At 40.2% G+C, this 19,299-nt stretch overlaps 1 protein-coding gene across 6 annotated transcripts in view; it reads right to left on the bottom strand.

Annotated features, from left to right (window-relative positions):
• Nucleotides 1-9: 9 nt before the first annotated feature.
• slc12a5a (solute carrier family 12 member 5a) overlaps nucleotides 10-19,299 on the bottom strand; it is a 178,386-nt gene continuing 159,096 nt past the window's right edge. For 2 of the 6 annotated variants that reach the window (XM_036002476.1, XM_031301850.2), the window contains exons 11-27: nucleotides 16,665-16,722; nucleotides 16,345-16,519; nucleotides 16,077-16,195; nucleotides 15,677-15,775; nucleotides 15,454-15,573; nucleotides 14,451-14,555; nucleotides 13,986-14,154; nucleotides 13,000-13,195; nucleotides 12,292-12,461; nucleotides 11,885-12,016; nucleotides 10,708-10,815; nucleotides 10,192-10,317; nucleotides 9,442-9,674; nucleotides 9,189-9,203; nucleotides 8,833-8,966; nucleotides 885-6,593; nucleotides 10-650 (exon numbers count right to left, since the gene is read on the bottom strand). In XM_036002476.1, the coding sequence (XP_035858369.1) occupies nucleotides 6,502-6,593; nucleotides 8,833-8,966; nucleotides 9,189-9,203; nucleotides 9,442-9,674; nucleotides 10,192-10,317; nucleotides 10,708-10,815; nucleotides 11,885-12,016; nucleotides 12,292-12,461; nucleotides 13,000-13,195; nucleotides 13,986-14,154; nucleotides 14,451-14,555; nucleotides 15,454-15,573; nucleotides 15,677-15,775; nucleotides 16,077-16,195; nucleotides 16,345-16,519; nucleotides 16,665-16,722 (2,051 nt within the window). In that variant the 3' untranslated portion in view covers nucleotides 10-650; nucleotides 885-6,501. The remainder of the gene's footprint in view (nucleotides 651-884; nucleotides 6,594-8,832; nucleotides 8,967-9,188; nucleotides 9,204-9,441; nucleotides 9,675-10,191; nucleotides 10,318-10,707; nucleotides 10,816-11,884; nucleotides 12,017-12,291; nucleotides 12,462-12,999; nucleotides 13,196-13,985; nucleotides 14,155-14,450; nucleotides 14,556-15,453; nucleotides 15,574-15,676; nucleotides 15,776-16,076; nucleotides 16,196-16,344; nucleotides 16,520-16,664; nucleotides 16,723-19,299) is intronic. The other 4 variants (XM_031301846.2, XM_031301848.2, XM_031301847.2 and 1 more) reach the window with 4 other exon arrangements.

Below are 19,299 nucleotides of genomic sequence, written 5' to 3'. Positions count from 1 at the left end.
TTTTTCCTCTTTTTTTTATGTACCATGAAACACAATAGAGAATACTTTTTTTTTTTTTTTTAATTTTTTGAATATTTAACTTACACTGACACAAAAAAAACACCTCCACACTAACTGTATTTGATTTATTTACACGTAGCCCCCTCCCAGCCCGCCCCCAGCAGTTACATGTACACACATACACACTCCCACAGAACTGAAAGGAACACACTACGGCTTTACCATAAGACCAGGTACAGTATCAAGGTATAGTAATGAACGGTTCTGAATGAAAAACACTTTCATATTACTGAAATTCAAAACAGGTGTGTCTTTGTGTGTATGCTGTATATCATCTATACATCCATTACATTTGTCAAGCATCCATACAAAATGTTTCCCACAACTCCAGTGAATTAAAAACAAACCTGGACAGTGACGAGATTCCTCCGTAGGGAGGTATGGTTATTAAATTAAATACTGTATTTGTCAAAGGCCATAAAGTATTAAAGGAAAATTAATTCCGGGAAATGGCTTGTTCCCAAAAGTAAAATGAGAAAATCGATACCACTCAGGTCTGTCAGTTATATATGAAATGAAGCACACAGACTGGATAATGGCTCTGTCCAAAGATAACACAATCCGAAGCTCAGTAACTAACACGTTTAACCCTTGTATTGTCCTTCGTGTCATGGGGACTTGGTTAGTTTATTTACATTTTGTATTAGCCTGTCCAAACGCGTTCGATCGCAGCACGGGTCTCTGGGACCTCCCGTGCCAGTTCACATGAAATGACATCACATAGTACATGGTCACCGGGGGTCCCAAAGCTCAACGCCAGGCCAATGCAAAAATGTCAAACTGAATGGGTCCCAGGGACCCGAAGGACAACACAAGGGTTAAACCATACAAAAACCGATGTAAAAACGGTTTTATGAGGTTATGGACCCTACTATTTCCAGTTGGGACCAGTAACCTGAAGATAAAATCTAGTAGTTAAACGACCATCAATCAATCAATTTTTGTCACATGAAATCATACAAGATACAATTCTAGTGAAATGTATGTGTATATATATATAAATTTGTATAATTTTTTTATACTTTGGTTTTGAATGGATTTAACAAACCCGATACAAGGAGTTAAATGAGCTTTAGAGATGCTGCTAGGTGGATTTTGTAACAGTTGGACAGTTTCCCCGTTTCCAGTCTATGTGCTGAGAACGTTTTTCTTTAAAGGTCTGGATGTCGACATGACTGACCAGTTTTGGTGATTGGTAACCTTGGTACTTAATACATTGACTGAATATAATTGACTGGATATAGCCTAACCCCAGTTATTTACTGAAAAGTGGGTAAATGAACAGTTTTGGACAGGCATGCAACTTCCACCAAATTGTGGATTTGCAGGCTTCCCCTACTACTTTGGCACTTTAATAGTTTTACCCTATTGACACAAACTTTTTTTTTTTTTTTAAATCTATTCATGATAATTGTTACAAAATGTTGTAAAATAGTAAACAGTATTTAATTGTCTGCATCTAATTCACGGGAGCACACATTTGCACACCATCATTTATGTAATTAACTGAAATATACTTTGGTAATCAGTTTATCTCCAGATAATATTTGATACAATAAGAAGACCTTGTCAATAAATCTACCATAAAAATAGAATCTTGTACTATAATAATAGTCATCTTGGATACAATGATTGGCCAGTCCTAAGGAAAGAGAAAAAAAAACATACTACTAGAAAGAAAAGTTCCCAACTGATATAAACAAAATACTTTTATACCACAAACACCCAATATATTTTCAATACACCTTGTTCAGGGTAATTGCATGCATGCACTGAGTTACACAACATGACTGGGACCTGGCTCTGCTTGCACTGCGTGGATAGCCACTTGAGTTCTTCTCTTTAGCTCCCAGAGAGGTCGACTGTGTGTAATGTAAGTGCAGCTTTGCCTCCAACATCAGGCACATCTGTCTGCTGCTTCTGTGAAAATATACTAAAGGGTACGATCTTATCTGAGCTACAGACTGTGTGTGCACTCTCTGCCGTAATCTGGGACTTGTTTGATATTTTCTCTGTTGGTGTCTTAACAGGACAGCCTCCTCAACCCGGTAACAGATGTGTTTCAGAGCCCTTAATATCCATTTAAGGATGGAGACTGAGTAATGATCACCGGCAAGTTTGTCTCATGCTACAGTTGTGCAGGCGAAGGATCTGATCTAAATCATGGATCAGTTGTGGGGAGAGGGGGCGTGCTGGTTTCTAAGTCGACTATGTACTTTGTGTCGTCCAAGCAGAGCCGGTGCCAGAATTGGAAGCGCAAGTTTTATATTCTTTGATCATTTTTCAGAATTATACTGCAATCACATTTAAAATACAGAGCTGGGGTGGATTTAGTGGCTGGGATGGGGGAGGCCAGGGATTTGGGGCAGATGGGGTGAGGAGAGGGGGTTGGGGTTGTGGAGGAGGGATTCTGGGAAGGCTCACCTCACAGATTGAGTGACAAGCACTATAAATTTAACAGTTACTATTCTTTTTTTTTTTTTTTTTTTAAAGAAGTTTGGCAAGAGAAAGGAAAGACGGTGATGCATGCTAAAATGTCCAAGAGAATGCTGAAAAGATAAGATGTAAACAAAATCAGCAGGTAGGTCTCTGGATTATTGCAGTTCGGAAAACTGCTTAAACATGATGGGAATTAATTCTATTTTGTAGTCTGAGCTGTCAGACCTCCATGGCTGGCTGTAATACACTCGTGTGCCACCAGAGATCACTGTGGGATAGAGTCTGTACAGAGCAGGCTGGCTCTTGTTAGGACCCCCCACTCCTGCAGACTGATCCTGTCACAGAGTACCCCCTCAGTGTAAAGTGCTTTGCTGTCTCAGCCACATTTGGGATGAACACTGTAGACCTTTATTGTCTGTAACACCTGGTGACAAACATTCTCATGAAATAAAGTGACACCTCCAGTTGTTTCTAGAAAAGAAATAACATAACTGTGACAAAATGTAAAAACTTACCAATGTGAGAACAATATTGCACATAATCTTACAAAACTCTAAGACTTTGTCCACAGTGATAGAACAGTGTACAACAAAAGACAACACTAGTAGGTTATAGTGTCTCTGACTTAAGTGATCTATATTTACAAAGGTGAAATGACCATTTCTACAGCTCATCCATTCGCAAACTCAAAATCTCCTATTGTGTTACATAAGACTATTTGAGCAAGATTGAAATATAACAAGTAACAATATAGTGAACTCATACTTTTCTTATTTTTTGCAAAAAACTTGTTTGCAAGGTTTCTAGCCATGTCGCCGGCTGAGCGGAAAACACTCCAGAGTTGATAGGAGGTGAGAACATTTGACAACATTTCACCCCACTCTGCACCTTGAACATGTAAGTCATCACTATAGAAACCACTAAAACAAATATTGCCACATAGTACCATGCAAACAGCAATTATAAAACATTTATAATTCAATAAATAAATTCATTTCCAATAAACTTCTCCAATAAACATCAGATATCTTTTCTTTTGAATACATTTTAAAAGGCTCAGTTGATGCAGGCAATGTTGTGGAGACAATCCCAAAATAGCCATGTTCTTCAAAAACTGATGTGAGCGTTAAACAACCCCTTTGTCAGAGTTAAGTGTGACAAGCATATTAAAGAAAATCTTCATGACTTGGCACCCTAAAATCTTCAAAAACTAGGAGTGGCTGCTTCTTAAGTATCACAGGTGTCAAAGGTAGGTGTGTTAAAAATTTGCAAACAGTAACGTTTAGCAGATAAATATTTATATTTAAACATTTTGGTGATTCCTTTAAATTTCTTTAAGTAAAGTACGTAAATTAATAATCTGGTACGTTAAAATTGGTTTACTTTACTTATGGGATTAAACATGGTAATAATCGAGAGCTTTTTATATTTTTTTTTAAAGAGAATAAACGGGTGGGGGATTTGCCCTCAGTTGTGTAATATTGCATCAAGGTATTCAGTATAGTTTTGTAATAAAAACAGAAAGCTAAAGCTGTCCAGAGATCTCAGGCCAAATGTTTACAGGTACAGCCTCGTCTTGTTAAACAACCACCACCACCACTGATATGTATGTCTATACCCTTTTTCACTTCATCTTTAATGTTGCTTAGTCATCTCTATTTACAGTACAAATAAATCTATTGATACTAGCAGCATTCACAACATATGGTCCGACATTCAAGCAACACTAAAAACATTAAATACTGTTTGTAAATAGTTCTAGAAACTAATTTGTTTTGCTTCCCTATATTGTATATACTGTATATATATACGTATTTATTTATATTCATATTTCTACTACAAGTGCAAATGACCAAAAACAGTTTCTTCCAGAAAAAAACAAACAGAAATAAATTAAAGTGACAGCTGTCCTTGGTCAAAGTGAGATGATTCTGGATTTTTTTTTTTTAAAGACTTACGAAATCTACATATACAAAATATATGTGTAAAAAAATAAATAAGATGATCACGAGTCCAGATTTCAACTATTGCACATTCCTTCCGAGATGCACTTTTTTTAACCTAAATATGATTTGCTTACCAGTCATTCAGTCAGGCTCAAATCTTAACCAATCTAGAGGATATAAAATCTCACTGGAGAGTCTACTGCATAGAGTTCAGTCTTGTGGACAACGTGAGTTTCCTAGCTACAGAAGCCATTGTCCTCTCCATTCATTTAGACTTGACCCTTTAAATAATCAATCGATAGATGTTCAGAGTCTCACCTCTGTAACAGCTGATATACCGGCTTCTACTCTGAGCGTCCGAACATCTATTCTTTTATCATCTATAGGGCGACTTTCCAACTACGGTGTCATCATTACCGTACTAGTTTCATGTAGACACCTCAGTTTTCCTTCTTTTTTTTTAGCACACTTTGTTCCCTCTAATTCAATAGAATTTTTGTTCACTATTTCTCTTTGAAAAATACTTTGATATGGCACATTTAATGTAATCTAAATTAGGCAAAAACAACAATATATCTTTGAGTGACAATCAAAATGACACAACTATTTCATCAATATGTGTAAGTTTTGTCTATAAACATAAATACATATTTGTTCTCTAGATGAAAAAATAACATTTAGTGTTCTGTTTTTTTTATTTAATGAATTTGATGAATTCATCAAAGTTTCACTTTGTTGCACAGTGGCGGACAGTGCAGGTGCAGTGCTTGTCGAGGTTACAATGACGGTTACCATAGTGACAGGAGCCTATGCCATCCAATAAATAAATAGATAAATAAACGTTGAAAACAGCGCTGTCCCTCTCAGCGAAGGAATGTTTTCTCTCCACTAGAAGCTTTTTAGTATGTCACAAAAATACTACACTCATACTGAACAACGCGTCAGAGCTTGTACATTATTTACAGTGATCCACACGAGAGTTGAGGGGTGCTGGCAATGACAATCTCCTCGGGGTGTTTGTACTGTCTCCCCACTGTTACACCAGCCTTCTGGTAGGAAACGCACTATTCACAGTTTTAATTACGTGTCAATCTCTACAAACTAAGCTAGCCTTGTTGTATTTTTTTTGGCACTAACAGTGGCCAAGGGGATGAACAGCCACTAAGAAATCAGTTGAAAGGAGGACAGGTAGAAAGACAGTGATGGCGGTAACACAACAAGTGGAGTAGAAACACCCGCACAGTTATAAGGACGCCATGCTAAGGAGTAATCAGGTTAAAGATAATACTGAAGGTTTGATCCACATGCCTTTTCAGTCTTCTTCGAAAACCAATGTGAATTTCACAGTTCATACTTAAGGACTCTGTTCTCCTTCCAGCTGGTGGTCCTGACCGTGGGTAGCAGTGTCTTTTTGCCTTGAAAGATAAAGCACATTGAAGACAACAGGCTGGAGCGCTGTGGGAGGTGTGCGATCACCACAACGGAACTAAACAGACAATCCTACATTGAGCTCATTTCAGTTAGGTTCTCGTTTTCCTTTTCAAGCAGAAGCTGCTGCTGTTATGCCACGCTTATATTTGAAAAATAAATAAATAAATAAATAAAAATAACCCAACAATAAGGAATGCAAAGGTTTAAACATAGACGGACACAAACATGCAAGTGCGCTCACACCTCGGCTTAACAACCCACACCCAACACCACCACCTCCTCCTTGCAGAGTGACTCCGACTCAATGCCAGTTATTACAGTACATCGAAGACTAGCGAGGAAAAGAAGTCTCTTCAAGAACAAATCTAGATAGCGTCTAAATGAGTCTAGAGCTGACAGTAGTTATAGTTGCTGAGCGTGTGATAGTGCTCATCGGTTTGCTGGGGATGGAGCGGAGGGAGAGGTGCTGAAGCTGAGCTGGGCTGTTGGTTGGGTGTGAGAGGACTATCTTACAGAAATAAGCGGTGAGAGAAAACATAATGATGAAGCAGCGTTGATGAGAGTGTGGGAGTAAGGTTGACACAGGGACAGGGCGGAGGGAGGGGCATGGGAGGGGGCTGCTCTTTCAGGAGTAGATGGTGATAACCTCGCGGCCGCCTCCGCGGACCAGGAGGACCCGGTTGAGACCGTCAGTGAGGACCTCGAGGAACTCCATGTCTTGGAGAGAAGTGTTAAAGAAACTAGAAGAAAAATGTACAATATACCTGTATACATATATAATATACTGCAAGCACTAATACTGGGTTTCACAAAACAAAATACTTAAATCAGTAGTTCAGCATTTTGGGAAAAACTTGTGACTAGGAGGTTATATGCCAAACTATTTCTTGACCAGGAGCAGCCACTTCCTGATATAAGTTGTATGGATCTTCTCATCTGTCTGCAAGAAAGCCAATTAGCGTATTGTCCAAAATGTCAAAATATTGCTTTAAGACGCATTGCATTTACCTGTAGAAAAAAAAGTCATAAAGTCATATTATAGTATTTTAAAAAAAGTCATAGAATAGTATGTCGTAAAAATGATAAGTCATAGTATAGAAAACGTCAAATAAAAAGTCATAGTAGAGTATGTTGAAAAAGGTGAAGAAAGTCACAGTATAGTATGTCAAAAAAGTCATAGTATAATATGTAGAAAAAATTGTAAAACAGTCATAGTATAGTATGTCAAAAAAAGTAAAAGTCATAGTATAATATGTAGAAAAAAATGTAAAACAGTCATAGTATATAGTATGTCGAAAAAAGTCGGAAAACAGTCAATGTGTGTCAAAAAAATTGTATCAACAACAAAGTCAGTATGTCGAAAAAAAGTCAAATAAAAAGTCACAATATAGTATTTAAAAAAAAGTCATAGTATATAGTATGTCAAAAAAAGTCATAGTATAGTATGTTGAAAAAAGTCGAAGAAAGTCACAGTATAGCGTTGAAAAAATCTAATAAAAGCCATAGTATAGTTTGTCGAAAAAATATATGAAGACATAGTATAGTATGTCGAAAAAAAGTATAAGTCATAGTATAGAAAAAGTCAAATAAAAAGTTGTAGTATAATCATTGTCGTGGTTTAGCGTGCCGTAGTAGTATAGTTTGCACCTCATAACATTTGAACCCACAACCAGTTTGGTCTTTCAAACCAGCGTTCTATCACTCTGAGCTATCTGATCCAACACACTTCACCAATGTTTCAATGTGTATTAGACTTCTTCACTTTCAGTGATAGACCTTAAACTTCACTGCTCCTTTAAGAGAATTGAACCCTGAACCTCAAATCTTGAGCACCTTATCCTGCTGAGCTATTTGTGAAGCTAGAAGTGTACAATGTTGTATTTATGGTTCACATTGAAAATGAAAAACTCTCAAGACAGAAGTAGGGTTCGATCCTTCCACCTGAGATTATGAAGTATCCGTTGAGTCAGAAGCTCATCTTGGTGAGCTATACCCAGAGCTCTTACGTTATTTATTTGTTTAAACATTTGTTGTTCAACATCAAACATATTTCATAATTAGTTTTACTGAACTGTAACTGACAAAAAATCTATTTCAATTGAAATGCAGTGTGCCAAAAGAGTAATTAAAACTACAATATCACCTCCAAATGTTATTTCAAAGGTCTGTCTTCTGCGTGCAATGACACTGTCTGCTTATAAATCCTAATTAGTTATTTGCCTCCGCTGCCATATCACACACATTTTCTGATCACAAATGACAGTGATATTTTTTTATTCCTGAAACCAAGTAAATTAACTTACCATTTATTGCTTATAACACAAAATACAGGTTTATTTATAAGTGCCTCAAGGCTTAAACTGATTTTGATTGTATCTGTAGAGCGCCACTAAAAGTTTCGATGTTTTTCACACCACCTGAATGTCAATTTACAAACAAATCCATTCATTATATTTAAAGTGCAAACATGGGAAAAATAACTTTGATCTAAAAGTCTTCTATATGAATTCTTCATATTAGTGACATAAATGTTAGCTTTTTCCTTGTTACAGGGTGATGGTTTTTCCCCCCAGTGTGTTTGAGCTTCCCTCATTTCTTGAAAGTCCTGAGGATAGTTTTCAGATAAAAAAACATCCACTAATATAGATTCACTTGACTGCACTTTAAGTCTCCAGTCTTTTTTTTTTATTCATTTTTTTAGGCCCCTCCCCCCAAACTCTGAGCTATCTCGAGCTGCCTGTGTGGCATCGTGATATTTGAAAGTTAATTCCTGGGACATAAACACTAGTCAGAATGCAAGTGACTCAACAGTAATGGAAACGCTTCCATTACTGTTGAGTCACTTGCATTCTGACTACTACTACTACTACTATTTCTTGTGTTTTGAAAGGGACGCAGCTCTGTCTCTATTAGTAACTCCTCCTAGTAAACCTTCTTCTGTCTGGGTAAAGGATACAGTTTTCGTCACCTGTCCTGTTCTTGGGTGGCCCGGGCATGTTGAGGAGGACTAGCTTGGCCTCTGAGGACTTTTTGATGATGACTTCATTCAGCCGGAGCGCTGTGTGCATACGCCGCACATTGGACTGGTTCCTGAGTGAAGATAAAGCAACAGAGAATAAGGTCAAACTGTTTTACGCTGATCAAGTGATATTTCAGAGCATGTTACGAAGCATTTTGTGATACTAAGCTGGTCGAGGTGACAGATGCTCATTCACACAACAAGTATTCCATCTTCATCTGCTCATGTGGCCAACAATGTCAGTATGAGATGTGAATGGACTGAATTAGGTTGATAGGGAGTTCAATACTTACAGGTTCTCCCACTCGCTGCAGCATGGCAAGAAGAGAAACACGTGATTATCAGTACTAAGATGGGAATGTTTTTTAGTGTACCCAATCCAAGCTCTGCTAAAAAAACAACCTTATAAATCCTTCCACAGCACTCTGGCAGACCTCTTTGGTGCTACATTGTACAGAAAAAAATAAGACTCAAGGCTCTTTTGGTCAGGAACAAGAAGGTACTTCACCTTTACAACAGGTTCAATGAGCATTTTAAAGCACTCACGGCTTCATGTTGAAGATGTCTTTGATGCCCTCTGGTGTGGCTGCGCCAGGCGGTTTGGCCGGCTCACCGTCACACTTCTCAGTCCAGGTCATCTGGATCTGCTCCCCGGGGCTCTTGGCCTCCTCTGCGGGGGTCAGCGGGGTGGCCGGGGTTGCGGGGCTGGTTGGGGTGGTGTTGTCGTGGATGAGCTGGACCTGGTCAGGGGGGGACACAGGGGAAGAGGCCGACTTTGACTATGAGACGAGAGGAGGAGAGGAGGGATGTGGATTTACATGTACATTACATTGAAGGTTGAAAGAGGCGCGGTTGAGGTGGATTTAGAGGAATGCAGGTCAAAGTCACAGAGAGCCACAGTGTTTGAGAGAGGGAGAGGGAAGAGAAGTGTGATTAAGGAGCATTACTTTGTTTAGTCTGCATATTATGTGGTTTGACTCAATCAGTTCAACGGAATACTATACCTTCTGTAGTATATTTCCCAAAATGTTGAACTATTCCTTAAAATTATAGAGTTGTAGTATTTCTATTACAACACACTTTTATTTTTAGTTGTCATTTACTGTGTGTTGTGTTCTACTGTGTTATCCAGTTTTTGTGTATCAAGACATTTTATAACTTAAAAAAAGAAAAACAAATCACGACCCCCCCTGAGTGCCTGGTTTTATCCCCCCGCTCAATCTGCTGAGTTATATAACCTACATGTGAGCACACAAATAATCTTTATACTTCAAACTGCGGTCAGCTGTGCTCTACCTCTTCCTCAGGCTTCTCCTCCTTGCTGGCTGCTGGCGGGTCCTCGGTCACACTCAGCTGGGTGGTCACGGCAGCCGGGTTCTTACGGCGGATTGACCCGCGGGATGAATCGGTGATACTCTGGATCTGTGAAGATACAGATGAAGCAAAGCAAGGTAGGAGTCATATGAGTGGAGATTTGAGGATAATTTCATTGCAAATATATTGATGTGGAGAACCAGGCAATCTTAAAGTTCAACAAAGAACTTGGAGGAGCTAGTATAACACTGACATCAACAGCTTTTATTTTCAATATCTGTCAAAACACCATCATGCTGCGATTCACAAAAGCAAAGCAGTTGCTGCTGTGGCTGCTGTGCTGTAGATATGCTTTCGTCCAGAGGGGCTTATGTGTCAAGTCAAGTCGAATCATGCCAAGCCATGCCAAGTCGGCCCGTCAAGTCATGTCAAGTTTATGTGTGCATCTTTGAGTTCATTTCAAAACAACAAAACTTTGACATAAGCAAACTTTCTTACCTCTCTCTCACGCTCAGTCTTGCTCAGGTTGATCTGTTTAAGCATCTGGGACCGTTGTTCCATCACCAGGGTCTTCTCATAAGTGTAGGCTGAGATGTCACTGTCATGCTAAGGTGAAAGAAATGAATGGTTTATTTTTCCTGAATAATTACTGTTGCTTTTTTGTGCTTTTCACATCCATTTAACAGAATATTCATCTGCTATCCCTCATGTGTGATGCTGTCTTTGTTCCTGCTGAATCCTGGATGAGATATGCTTGCAACACAAGCATAAACTAGTTGAAATGACGTGTCCACCGACCACGTCTCAAAGCAAATGTGGTTATATCTGTTCTGAATGGCCGCACCTGGAGGCAGGGTGAAAAGCGTGCCTTTCTAGAGAGGAGTGAGACATGGTGAATCATACAAATTGGCAAATCAGCACACACGTTCGGACAATCTTTCCTCAAAGGCATTCATGGTGTTGCACTGGGTTGTACACACAAAAACGTGACAAAAGTAATAGTGCGAAGAATGAAGAAAAAAAATAGGAGCTTGAAAGAGAAAATGAATTCCTTTCCCACCTCCGCATACCTATTGCTTCATCAAGTGGGCGTGAATGTCTGAATAATGGTTTTAAAAAGATTTAAAAAATGCACCCCAATTCTGATGTAGGTAAGATGAGGGGAGAGGACGTTTTTCAGACTGTTCAACCATTTGACGAGCATTTTTGCTGTAGAATACTGATGCCTTAACACACACACACACACACACACACACACATACACACACACACACACACACACACACACACACACACACACACACACACACACACACTAATTTCCCTTTAAAGCCTATAAAAAAATATTGGAGTTAGAAACTGAAAACTCAGTATCACGCAGGCGCACACGCACACACACACACACACACACACACACTGTATTTCATGCTGTATCTCACACCAAGCAGGAGGTTTACATTTATTTACAGTGCAGTGGCCAGGGCAGTCATGCTTCCGCCTGCGCACAATACTAGTCGTGTTTACTGGAGCAACTGGCCAAGCCTGAGGCATCGCTGGGTTCTCTAATTATGTAACCAGTTCCACTGAGATTAAAGTGCTTATAGATGCACTGCTATATTCTGACATAAGTGGTCACAGATATATAAAAAGTCACTCTAGTCTTGAGAAAACTCACCATTTCTACAACTTCCACCATGGCGTCAATACGGAGATGATAGAGGAATGTGGTCAGATCTTTTTTCATCTGGATGCTGTTGTCGTCCAACTGGGCCACAGTGAAGATGCGCATCTTGCACTTCCTCCAAACCTGAGCAGCAAAAACACTGCTGACATATCCTCACAGAATTGTTCTGTGACTACTTTACGTTGGTTTTGGCAAATCTACCGGTTTAGAATTATGAAACCCGCTACAGAATTCTACTACAGAAAGTATTTCTGAGCTGCATCTCAGAGTATTAAAACTGCAGAATGAACGTCTTAAAAGAACATCACAGAAAATATTTATGCTTAATTTCTTGTTTTTACTGTAGTGTACTTGAAATGTTTTTTTTTTTTTTTTAAGTAATAACTGTTGCACCGTACCTTGTGCTGGCGGAGAAGGAAGGGCAGCAGCATCAGCATGCCTCCATCATGGACAATCCACCACACGTCAATGTGACCCTCAGTGAAGCGCTCTCCATTGGACGGGAAGGCCGAGATGTTCTTCGGGACAAGCAGAGCCAGGTGAGCGGCGGTGGTTTCTCTGACCAACTCTGCAGAACACACACATACAGAGAGGCAGAGGTGTTAGCGATTACTACTTCTACAAATTGTCTTCATTGTAGAAACTATCATGACAGGATTTATTCATATTCTTTCGGATTTTGTTTTGCATGGCTTTCTTGATGTAGCTAATTGGCTGTGGTTGACCTCAATGGGGGAGCTTTGACATTGATCAGCAATGTATAATACATGTGTGTTTATGATCTGAACTGGCATGTTTCTGTTCATTCATCATTTTGCATGAGTAATTCTGTTGTCCATCGGCAAATATTAATTCTTTTCTTTCATGCTGTACTGATTTTTGTGTCACTTGTCAACAGAGAGGTTAAGCAGGATGAGCTGCTGAAAAGCTGGAGCCGGTACGAATTTTGTCCTGCTGAGATGCTTCGGCAGCGATGCTGGAGATAAAAAGCCTTCAGTTAGTGCTTAGAGAAGTGCACCACTCCAACACTACCCCAAAATCTGCCTTAGGCAGAGCCAAAGCTTTTGGATGGGATTATTGGTTTATTTGCTTTCCCAGGGACCCACCAACAAAGTTTCTCCAGGTCTGGTGCTCGTCTCCCTGCCTCCAGTTGCGTGGCCAGGATACCAGCACAGCGTTATGTTTCAGGCCTCCTAGCCCACTGGCCTGGAGGAGGTGGGAGGTGGCATCACGCAGGTTCGAGGACACGGTCACTTGACAGAAGCCCTTCACCTTCTCAGTCTCCATCAGTTTGCGCAGCGCCTAAAAAAGCCAAAGACGAAGAATAAGAATACCTTCTTTTTTTGGGGGGTCGTGCAGATTTGATAATGTAATAATAGTGAGATCTGGGACCAGTTTCAGCCCCTACTGGCTTGGCCCCTTCATCAACTATGTGCCATGTGTGTCTTTTCTGGCTTGAATGCAAATGGTCCCTCCTTCCTGTCCTTTTGTTTTTCATTTGTAATTGCGTTGTGTCTGATCACTGCCTTCCCTTACCCTTTGATCACTACTATTTACATCCTGCCTAATCACTGAGAAACATGAATACATTTTTTGTATGACATAATTTTAGATAGATTTCCAGTTCCAGTGGTGACTGTAGGTAAGTCCCATTGTTAAATAAAATAAAGTAATGAACAACAACAACAAAAAACAGGACTATAATAAAAAGAGACATGAATATTAGTAGGTACACACATGCACATATATATAAATACCCATATATACACATTTGTACACTAAACAGAACATAGGGAATGCCAGGTTAGACAAATCCCCTGATCAAGGTGACAGCCATGTCTGTTTCAGATATCCCAGATTTTAAAATAAACATTGTCTTTTGACCGTGATAAGTATAAGTTTTGTTCAAGTATATCTCTGTGGCAGCTAGCTACGCGTGGTTTCTTGTCTGTGATCCAATTTAATGAAATAAATGTTCTTCCACAGAAGAACAGAATTTGACAGAATCTGACATATTTTTTTCTTTTTTTATCATCTGGATTTTTATGCATTATCTTATGTTTGTGTTTTTTCAAATTTTAGAGCTCCCTACCTTCTCTGCACGCTGGCTCTGCTCGCTGTTCTCCAGGTAGGTGCCCTCTAGAGCTGTTCCAACAATGGTCAGACCTTTGCCTGCCTTCAGCTGGTTGGTCAGAGAGAGCAGACGAGGCTGCTCCACGTTTTGCTCTGCGTCTGTACTAACCAGCGTCAGCAACTGGGGCCTGAAGAGAGGGAAGAGAAAGCAGAAAAAAGTCGAGGGTAAAAAAATGCAGGGCAGGGAGAGCGATAAAGAATCAAATAAAGGTGTGAGGAAATAAATGGGCGAGTGGGTAAAGTACAAGTCCTAGTTGGGAAGGAGAGACAAAGAAAAACAGCATACAAGGTTGATGTGTTAATAGGAATTCACAAATAGTTTTTGTTTTTTGACAGCTGTGTGTAAAAGAATGGCTGAACATGTACAGACATTTTGTTAATTTCCATGTTAATTAGAACCACAGTAAAGCAACACAATGTGTACCTCCAGTTCTTGGTGTGCGGTGGACCTTCCTCCAGCCTCATGAGAGCGTAACGTGCAGCGCTCAGAGACAGACCTCGTATCCCATCACCCCACTCTTTCTCCGCACTGTGACACGGACAGGCGCCAATCAATATTCGTCAATCAAAACATGAACAATAGCTTTCAGCTTCATTCTAAATTTAAAAAGTGACAGTGATACAGTCAGCACAGTGAAAGAACTTTTAGACGACAGTTGACATAATGCAGTGTGATTAAGGATTAGGCATCACTGGTAAATGTCAAGTTAACATGATGTCATTCACCACAGGGAATCACAGCACTTAAATACTTGTGTCCATGGCTTGGTACTACTCCATTATAAGTGTGGATGGATTACTGAGCGGGCCGCACAGGCACTACTTTAAGAAAACAGATCCCTCCTCTCAGGATTTTTTTGCTGGTTTCCTATAATATTGGTATAGTGTGTAGTAGTGACTGAGTGTCAGTGTGGATCTGCTGTGGCAGGAAGGCTGCTATAGTTTTTGAACCTTCATCTGCAAAACATCACTGAAAGAGATGCAAATCTACTACGCAGCCACATCGTTTGTGATTGCTTTGCGTCTTTTTAAGTCTGGGGGTCTTGCTCCTATACAGGAAGGGCGAGGGGGCGTTTTACATGTCTGTGCCCATTGGCCAGTTGTCTCAAAATGATTATAAGTAGGAAGTTATGCATAACACATGGTAACTACATGTTTCTTACAGTATACTAAGTGGTCTGCTAGGACATCAGCCCCCCTCACATGAGTGACAGGAGCCCCAACAAAAAGTGGAACTAATTTCCCTTTAAAGCCCTGAACAAAAAATATTGGAGTTAGAAACCAAAAACTCAGTAACACACGCACGCACTCACTCACTCACACTCACACTCACACACACACACACACACACACACACACACACACACACAGCAAAACCCAAAGGCAGCCAGCGAATCCAATCTCTCCTGGGGTTGCGCTCCACTTACCCTGCAAACTCAATATACTTGTAGATAGAGCTGGCAATAACCATGGCGATGATGGCGTAGTACCAGGAGCAGAGGAACATCAGAGTGAGACACAAGCTCATCCCCAGGAAGGACAAAGCCCTGCAGAGAAACACAGATAGTAAGACAGATGCCCACAGAGACACATTTAAAATGTATTACCAAAGATTCAGCTGCTATTTGTCTCAGTAGCTGCTGAACTGACCAGTGGTAGAACTTGAAGCGGGGCCTCCAGTTTGGAGTCCTTAGCAGTGTCTGCAGAGCACAGGCCAAGTTCACAAACATGTAGCACATCAGGAAAAACCTGCAGGACACAGAAACACTCTATTTAAAACACTGATCTTCTTATGCCCTTTGTGCCATAATAGAGTGATTTCACCCTGATTGCAGTCCAAGGAGTATGTTGTCTTAACATTCACTGGTATTTTAGATATATTGCTAGAGCAGAAAAGCAGGCTGCCCTTTTGTGTGATGAGCTAAATCGTGAGCCCATAAAATTTGGCATTTGCAAAATTGTTTAAAGAATAGCAGGGGACTGGCTGCTCTGAAATCTCCTACAGTTGGTTTTTCAAAAATGGCAGTAAATTAGAGAGTTCAGTTCTCACATGGAGAGGATGGGAGCCACTGCATCCAGGGAAGCAATGAGGATGCCGATCTCGCAGATACAAGCTGTCAGCAGCAGGGACCATGTGGGTTCTCCGTTGGCCTTTCCATGGCCAAATATCTGCAGGGACAATGCAGAAACATATTAACACCACTGTTTTTTTTTACATATAAGAGTATGTCTGCTTAGAGTGATGTTTGTCCCACCATGTAAAGTTATTATAAAGTAAGGGAAAATTATGACAAAGTAAAAAAAGTCGACAGACTTACCCGAAGGGCGGGCACAATGCCGTCCTTGGCGATTGCCTGCATGAGACGAGGAGCTCCTGTCAAACTCTGCAGCCCCGCCCCGCAGGTGGAGAAGAAGGAGCCAATCACGATCACCCATGGTGACGGCCAAGCCAAAGTACCAATCACTAAATTCCCGTGGACTCCTTCTCCAAACCTTAAGGAAATGGGAAAAGGTTGCTTGCCATTTCAAAACACACAAATCCTCTTTTTCTTTTTTGTATTATTAACAGCAAGGAACAGCATTATGGAAGGAAACATTTTAGGGGTTGTTTCTCTCGGCTAACCAAGGATGGACTTACTTGTCCCTGAGGACCACACCCTCGATGCAGGCACCAAACAGAACCACACTGGACATGTCTGAGCAGTTATGGATCAGGAAAGCAAAGGTATTTCATAGACAGGTGTCATGTTTTTAAAATGGTGGATATTTGATATTTGTTTAGCTGGCATGAATGTTCCTTAGATAAGACCACAGAAAATGAATATAAAAATCATAAACTTTTCCCTTTGAAGATGCACTTAATGATCTGATAAACCAATCAACTGTGTTTGCTGAGAAAAGACATCAATCGATTTTGTTTAAGATAATATATCAGAGATCAATGACATTGTAACTAACCTCCTTCTGCTTTATTAACTTGTGATTGCATAGGCAGCCTGCTGATGCGATTAGATGTCCTAATCAAATTTTAGACCCCAAGCTGATTACTTTGAGATACTTGGAAGACATTCAAGATGGCTGTTTCAGAGTTAGAGGCCTGTTTCACACACCATTTTTGGTTTAAGCTCAGTAATCTTTTGTTTTACATTACTATGTGCCATAACCGTGCTAGCATCTTTTACATCTGTTCAATAATTTTACAGCAGAGGAAATTTAATATTCAATAAAATACAAACATGTTGGAGGACTCAGAAGTCTTTGAGTTAAAAGAAATTGCTCATATTGAACCTGTGACACTAAACTGATTCAGTAGTCATGCCACAATGATTTAAGAAAAGCGAGTCAACATCATCTTCCATGAATGATACAGGCATACCAATCAGACAAACAATGCAATACCCCTAATCAAAAATCAGACTGGTATTGTAGCATTTATGGCCTTTCACAGTTTAAAATGTTGGCCTTTTATTATGATGCTCCCTGCAGGCCAATCAGTGTGTTTTTGTTACAGCAGAGCAAAGCCCCACAGTGCATCATCACTTTAAAGCAGCCATATTATGCTCATTTTCAGGTTCATAATTGTATTTTAAGGTTGTACCAGAATAGGTTTACATGGTTTAATTTTCAAAAAACACCATATTTGTGTTGTACTGCAGTGCTCTATCTCACTGCTGCAGATCCTCTTTTCACCTGGTCTCTGTTTTAGCTACAGAGTGAGACCTCTTTTCTTCTTCTGTACTATCTTTGATTGCACTGCACATGCCAAAGCCCGTCTACGGAAAGCCGTTCCACTCCCTATTAAGCCCCATTGTACCTACTTTGGTTGCAGTTCCACCAGAGTTCCACTGGGGGTGATCACGGTCCAGTGCAAAATGAATGGGACCCTATGGAGCTAGACGGCTAAATTTGTCTCTTTCGCCTGATTGTCGTTGAGAAATCTCAGATTTGATTGTAGTTTTTGCAAGTTCAACATGGATTATAGGTCAAAAGTTGAATGAACGAGTACTTATGCCCTTTCGATTTGTTACAGGTTGAGTCGTTGTTGCCCATAACACGCTAGCATTCTGCTAATGAATGCTGATTGGTCAGTGAAGGACTGATTACGATCGGAGATCCCGCTTGACGGCATCCGAAGCAGAACCAGAATGCCAGAGTGAATATTTCGGCGTGGTCTTTAAAACATTAGCAAACCTCTTTCTAGCACGTGTATTGACAGGGAGAGCCTAATCTGTCAGCTGTGTTGTCGATGCCTCGAGAGAAAAAAGGAAGCGACTCAGAGCTTGCCGTAAAGCAGAATCTCTGGCCGTATATCTGTATGACGTCATTGACATTTTAAAAGGCTTTTTAGAACAAAAAAGCCACTTTAAAAAAATCTAACACCCAGCAGTGTGTATTTTCTTAGCCTCCCCTTTCAAATGCAACATTCAAATTACTAGACAAAAAATTATATTCTGAGAAAAGTGGATTTTGAGGGGTATAGCTCCATAGAGTCCCATTCATTCTGCACTGGCCTGTGAGCGCCCCCTATATGGAACTCTGGTGGAACTGCAACCAGTTCAGAAGCCGGAAGTAACGAGAGAGTGGAACTTCTTCCCATATTAGAAATTCTTTGGCACATGCCCAGTAGCTCAGATGTAGATCATGTCAGCTAGCTAGCTCCATAGACGGTAAAAGAAAGGCTGTTTCTACAACTTTGGTCAGTTACAAGGCAGGATTAGCTGGGAGACTTCAAAATGAGGGCGCACATGTAAGTAGTTCTTTTGTAGATTATGGTGAACTTGTGTGTGTTGTAGCAGTGCTTTGCTATTGAGCACGAGGTAGCATGCTAGCGTTAGCCATAGCGTTAGCATGCTAACGCTACGAGCTAATGGTTGCGGTTAGCCTGCTCGTTTCGGCTTGTGACGTCACAAGCCGTGCCGATTTTGAACAGCTCACCCAGAGACTGAAGGCAGGACACATTCAGAAACCGTATCTCACTCTAAACAGAATGGGTGGATTTTTTTCAAAGTTTGTATGTGTGTGGAAGCACCAGAGACACAACATAACACCCCAAATCCCAGAAAAAGTGATTTTTTCATAATATGGGCACTTTAAGTCCTGTCAACATTGGACCAGTGGTGTTTGACATATCATCGCAGGGTTTAAAATACAATTTGAGTGGATATCTGGCTGGAATACATCTAGTACTTTTAGATGTCTAGTATGCCTACTGTAACTGCTGCACATGTTTCATTCTGTCCATACTGTATATATCTTAGCATAGTCATACTTCT

The sequence above is a fragment of the Sander lucioperca genome, chromosome 6 (genome assembly GCF_008315115.2).
Source record: "Sander lucioperca isolate FBNREF2018 chromosome 6, SLUC_FBN_1.2, whole genome shotgun sequence".
NCBI lineage: Eukaryota > Metazoa > Chordata > Actinopteri > Perciformes > Percidae > Sander > Sander lucioperca.
Note: the sequence above shows the minus strand (reverse complement) of the source record. Positions and strands in the feature narration are given on the sequence as shown.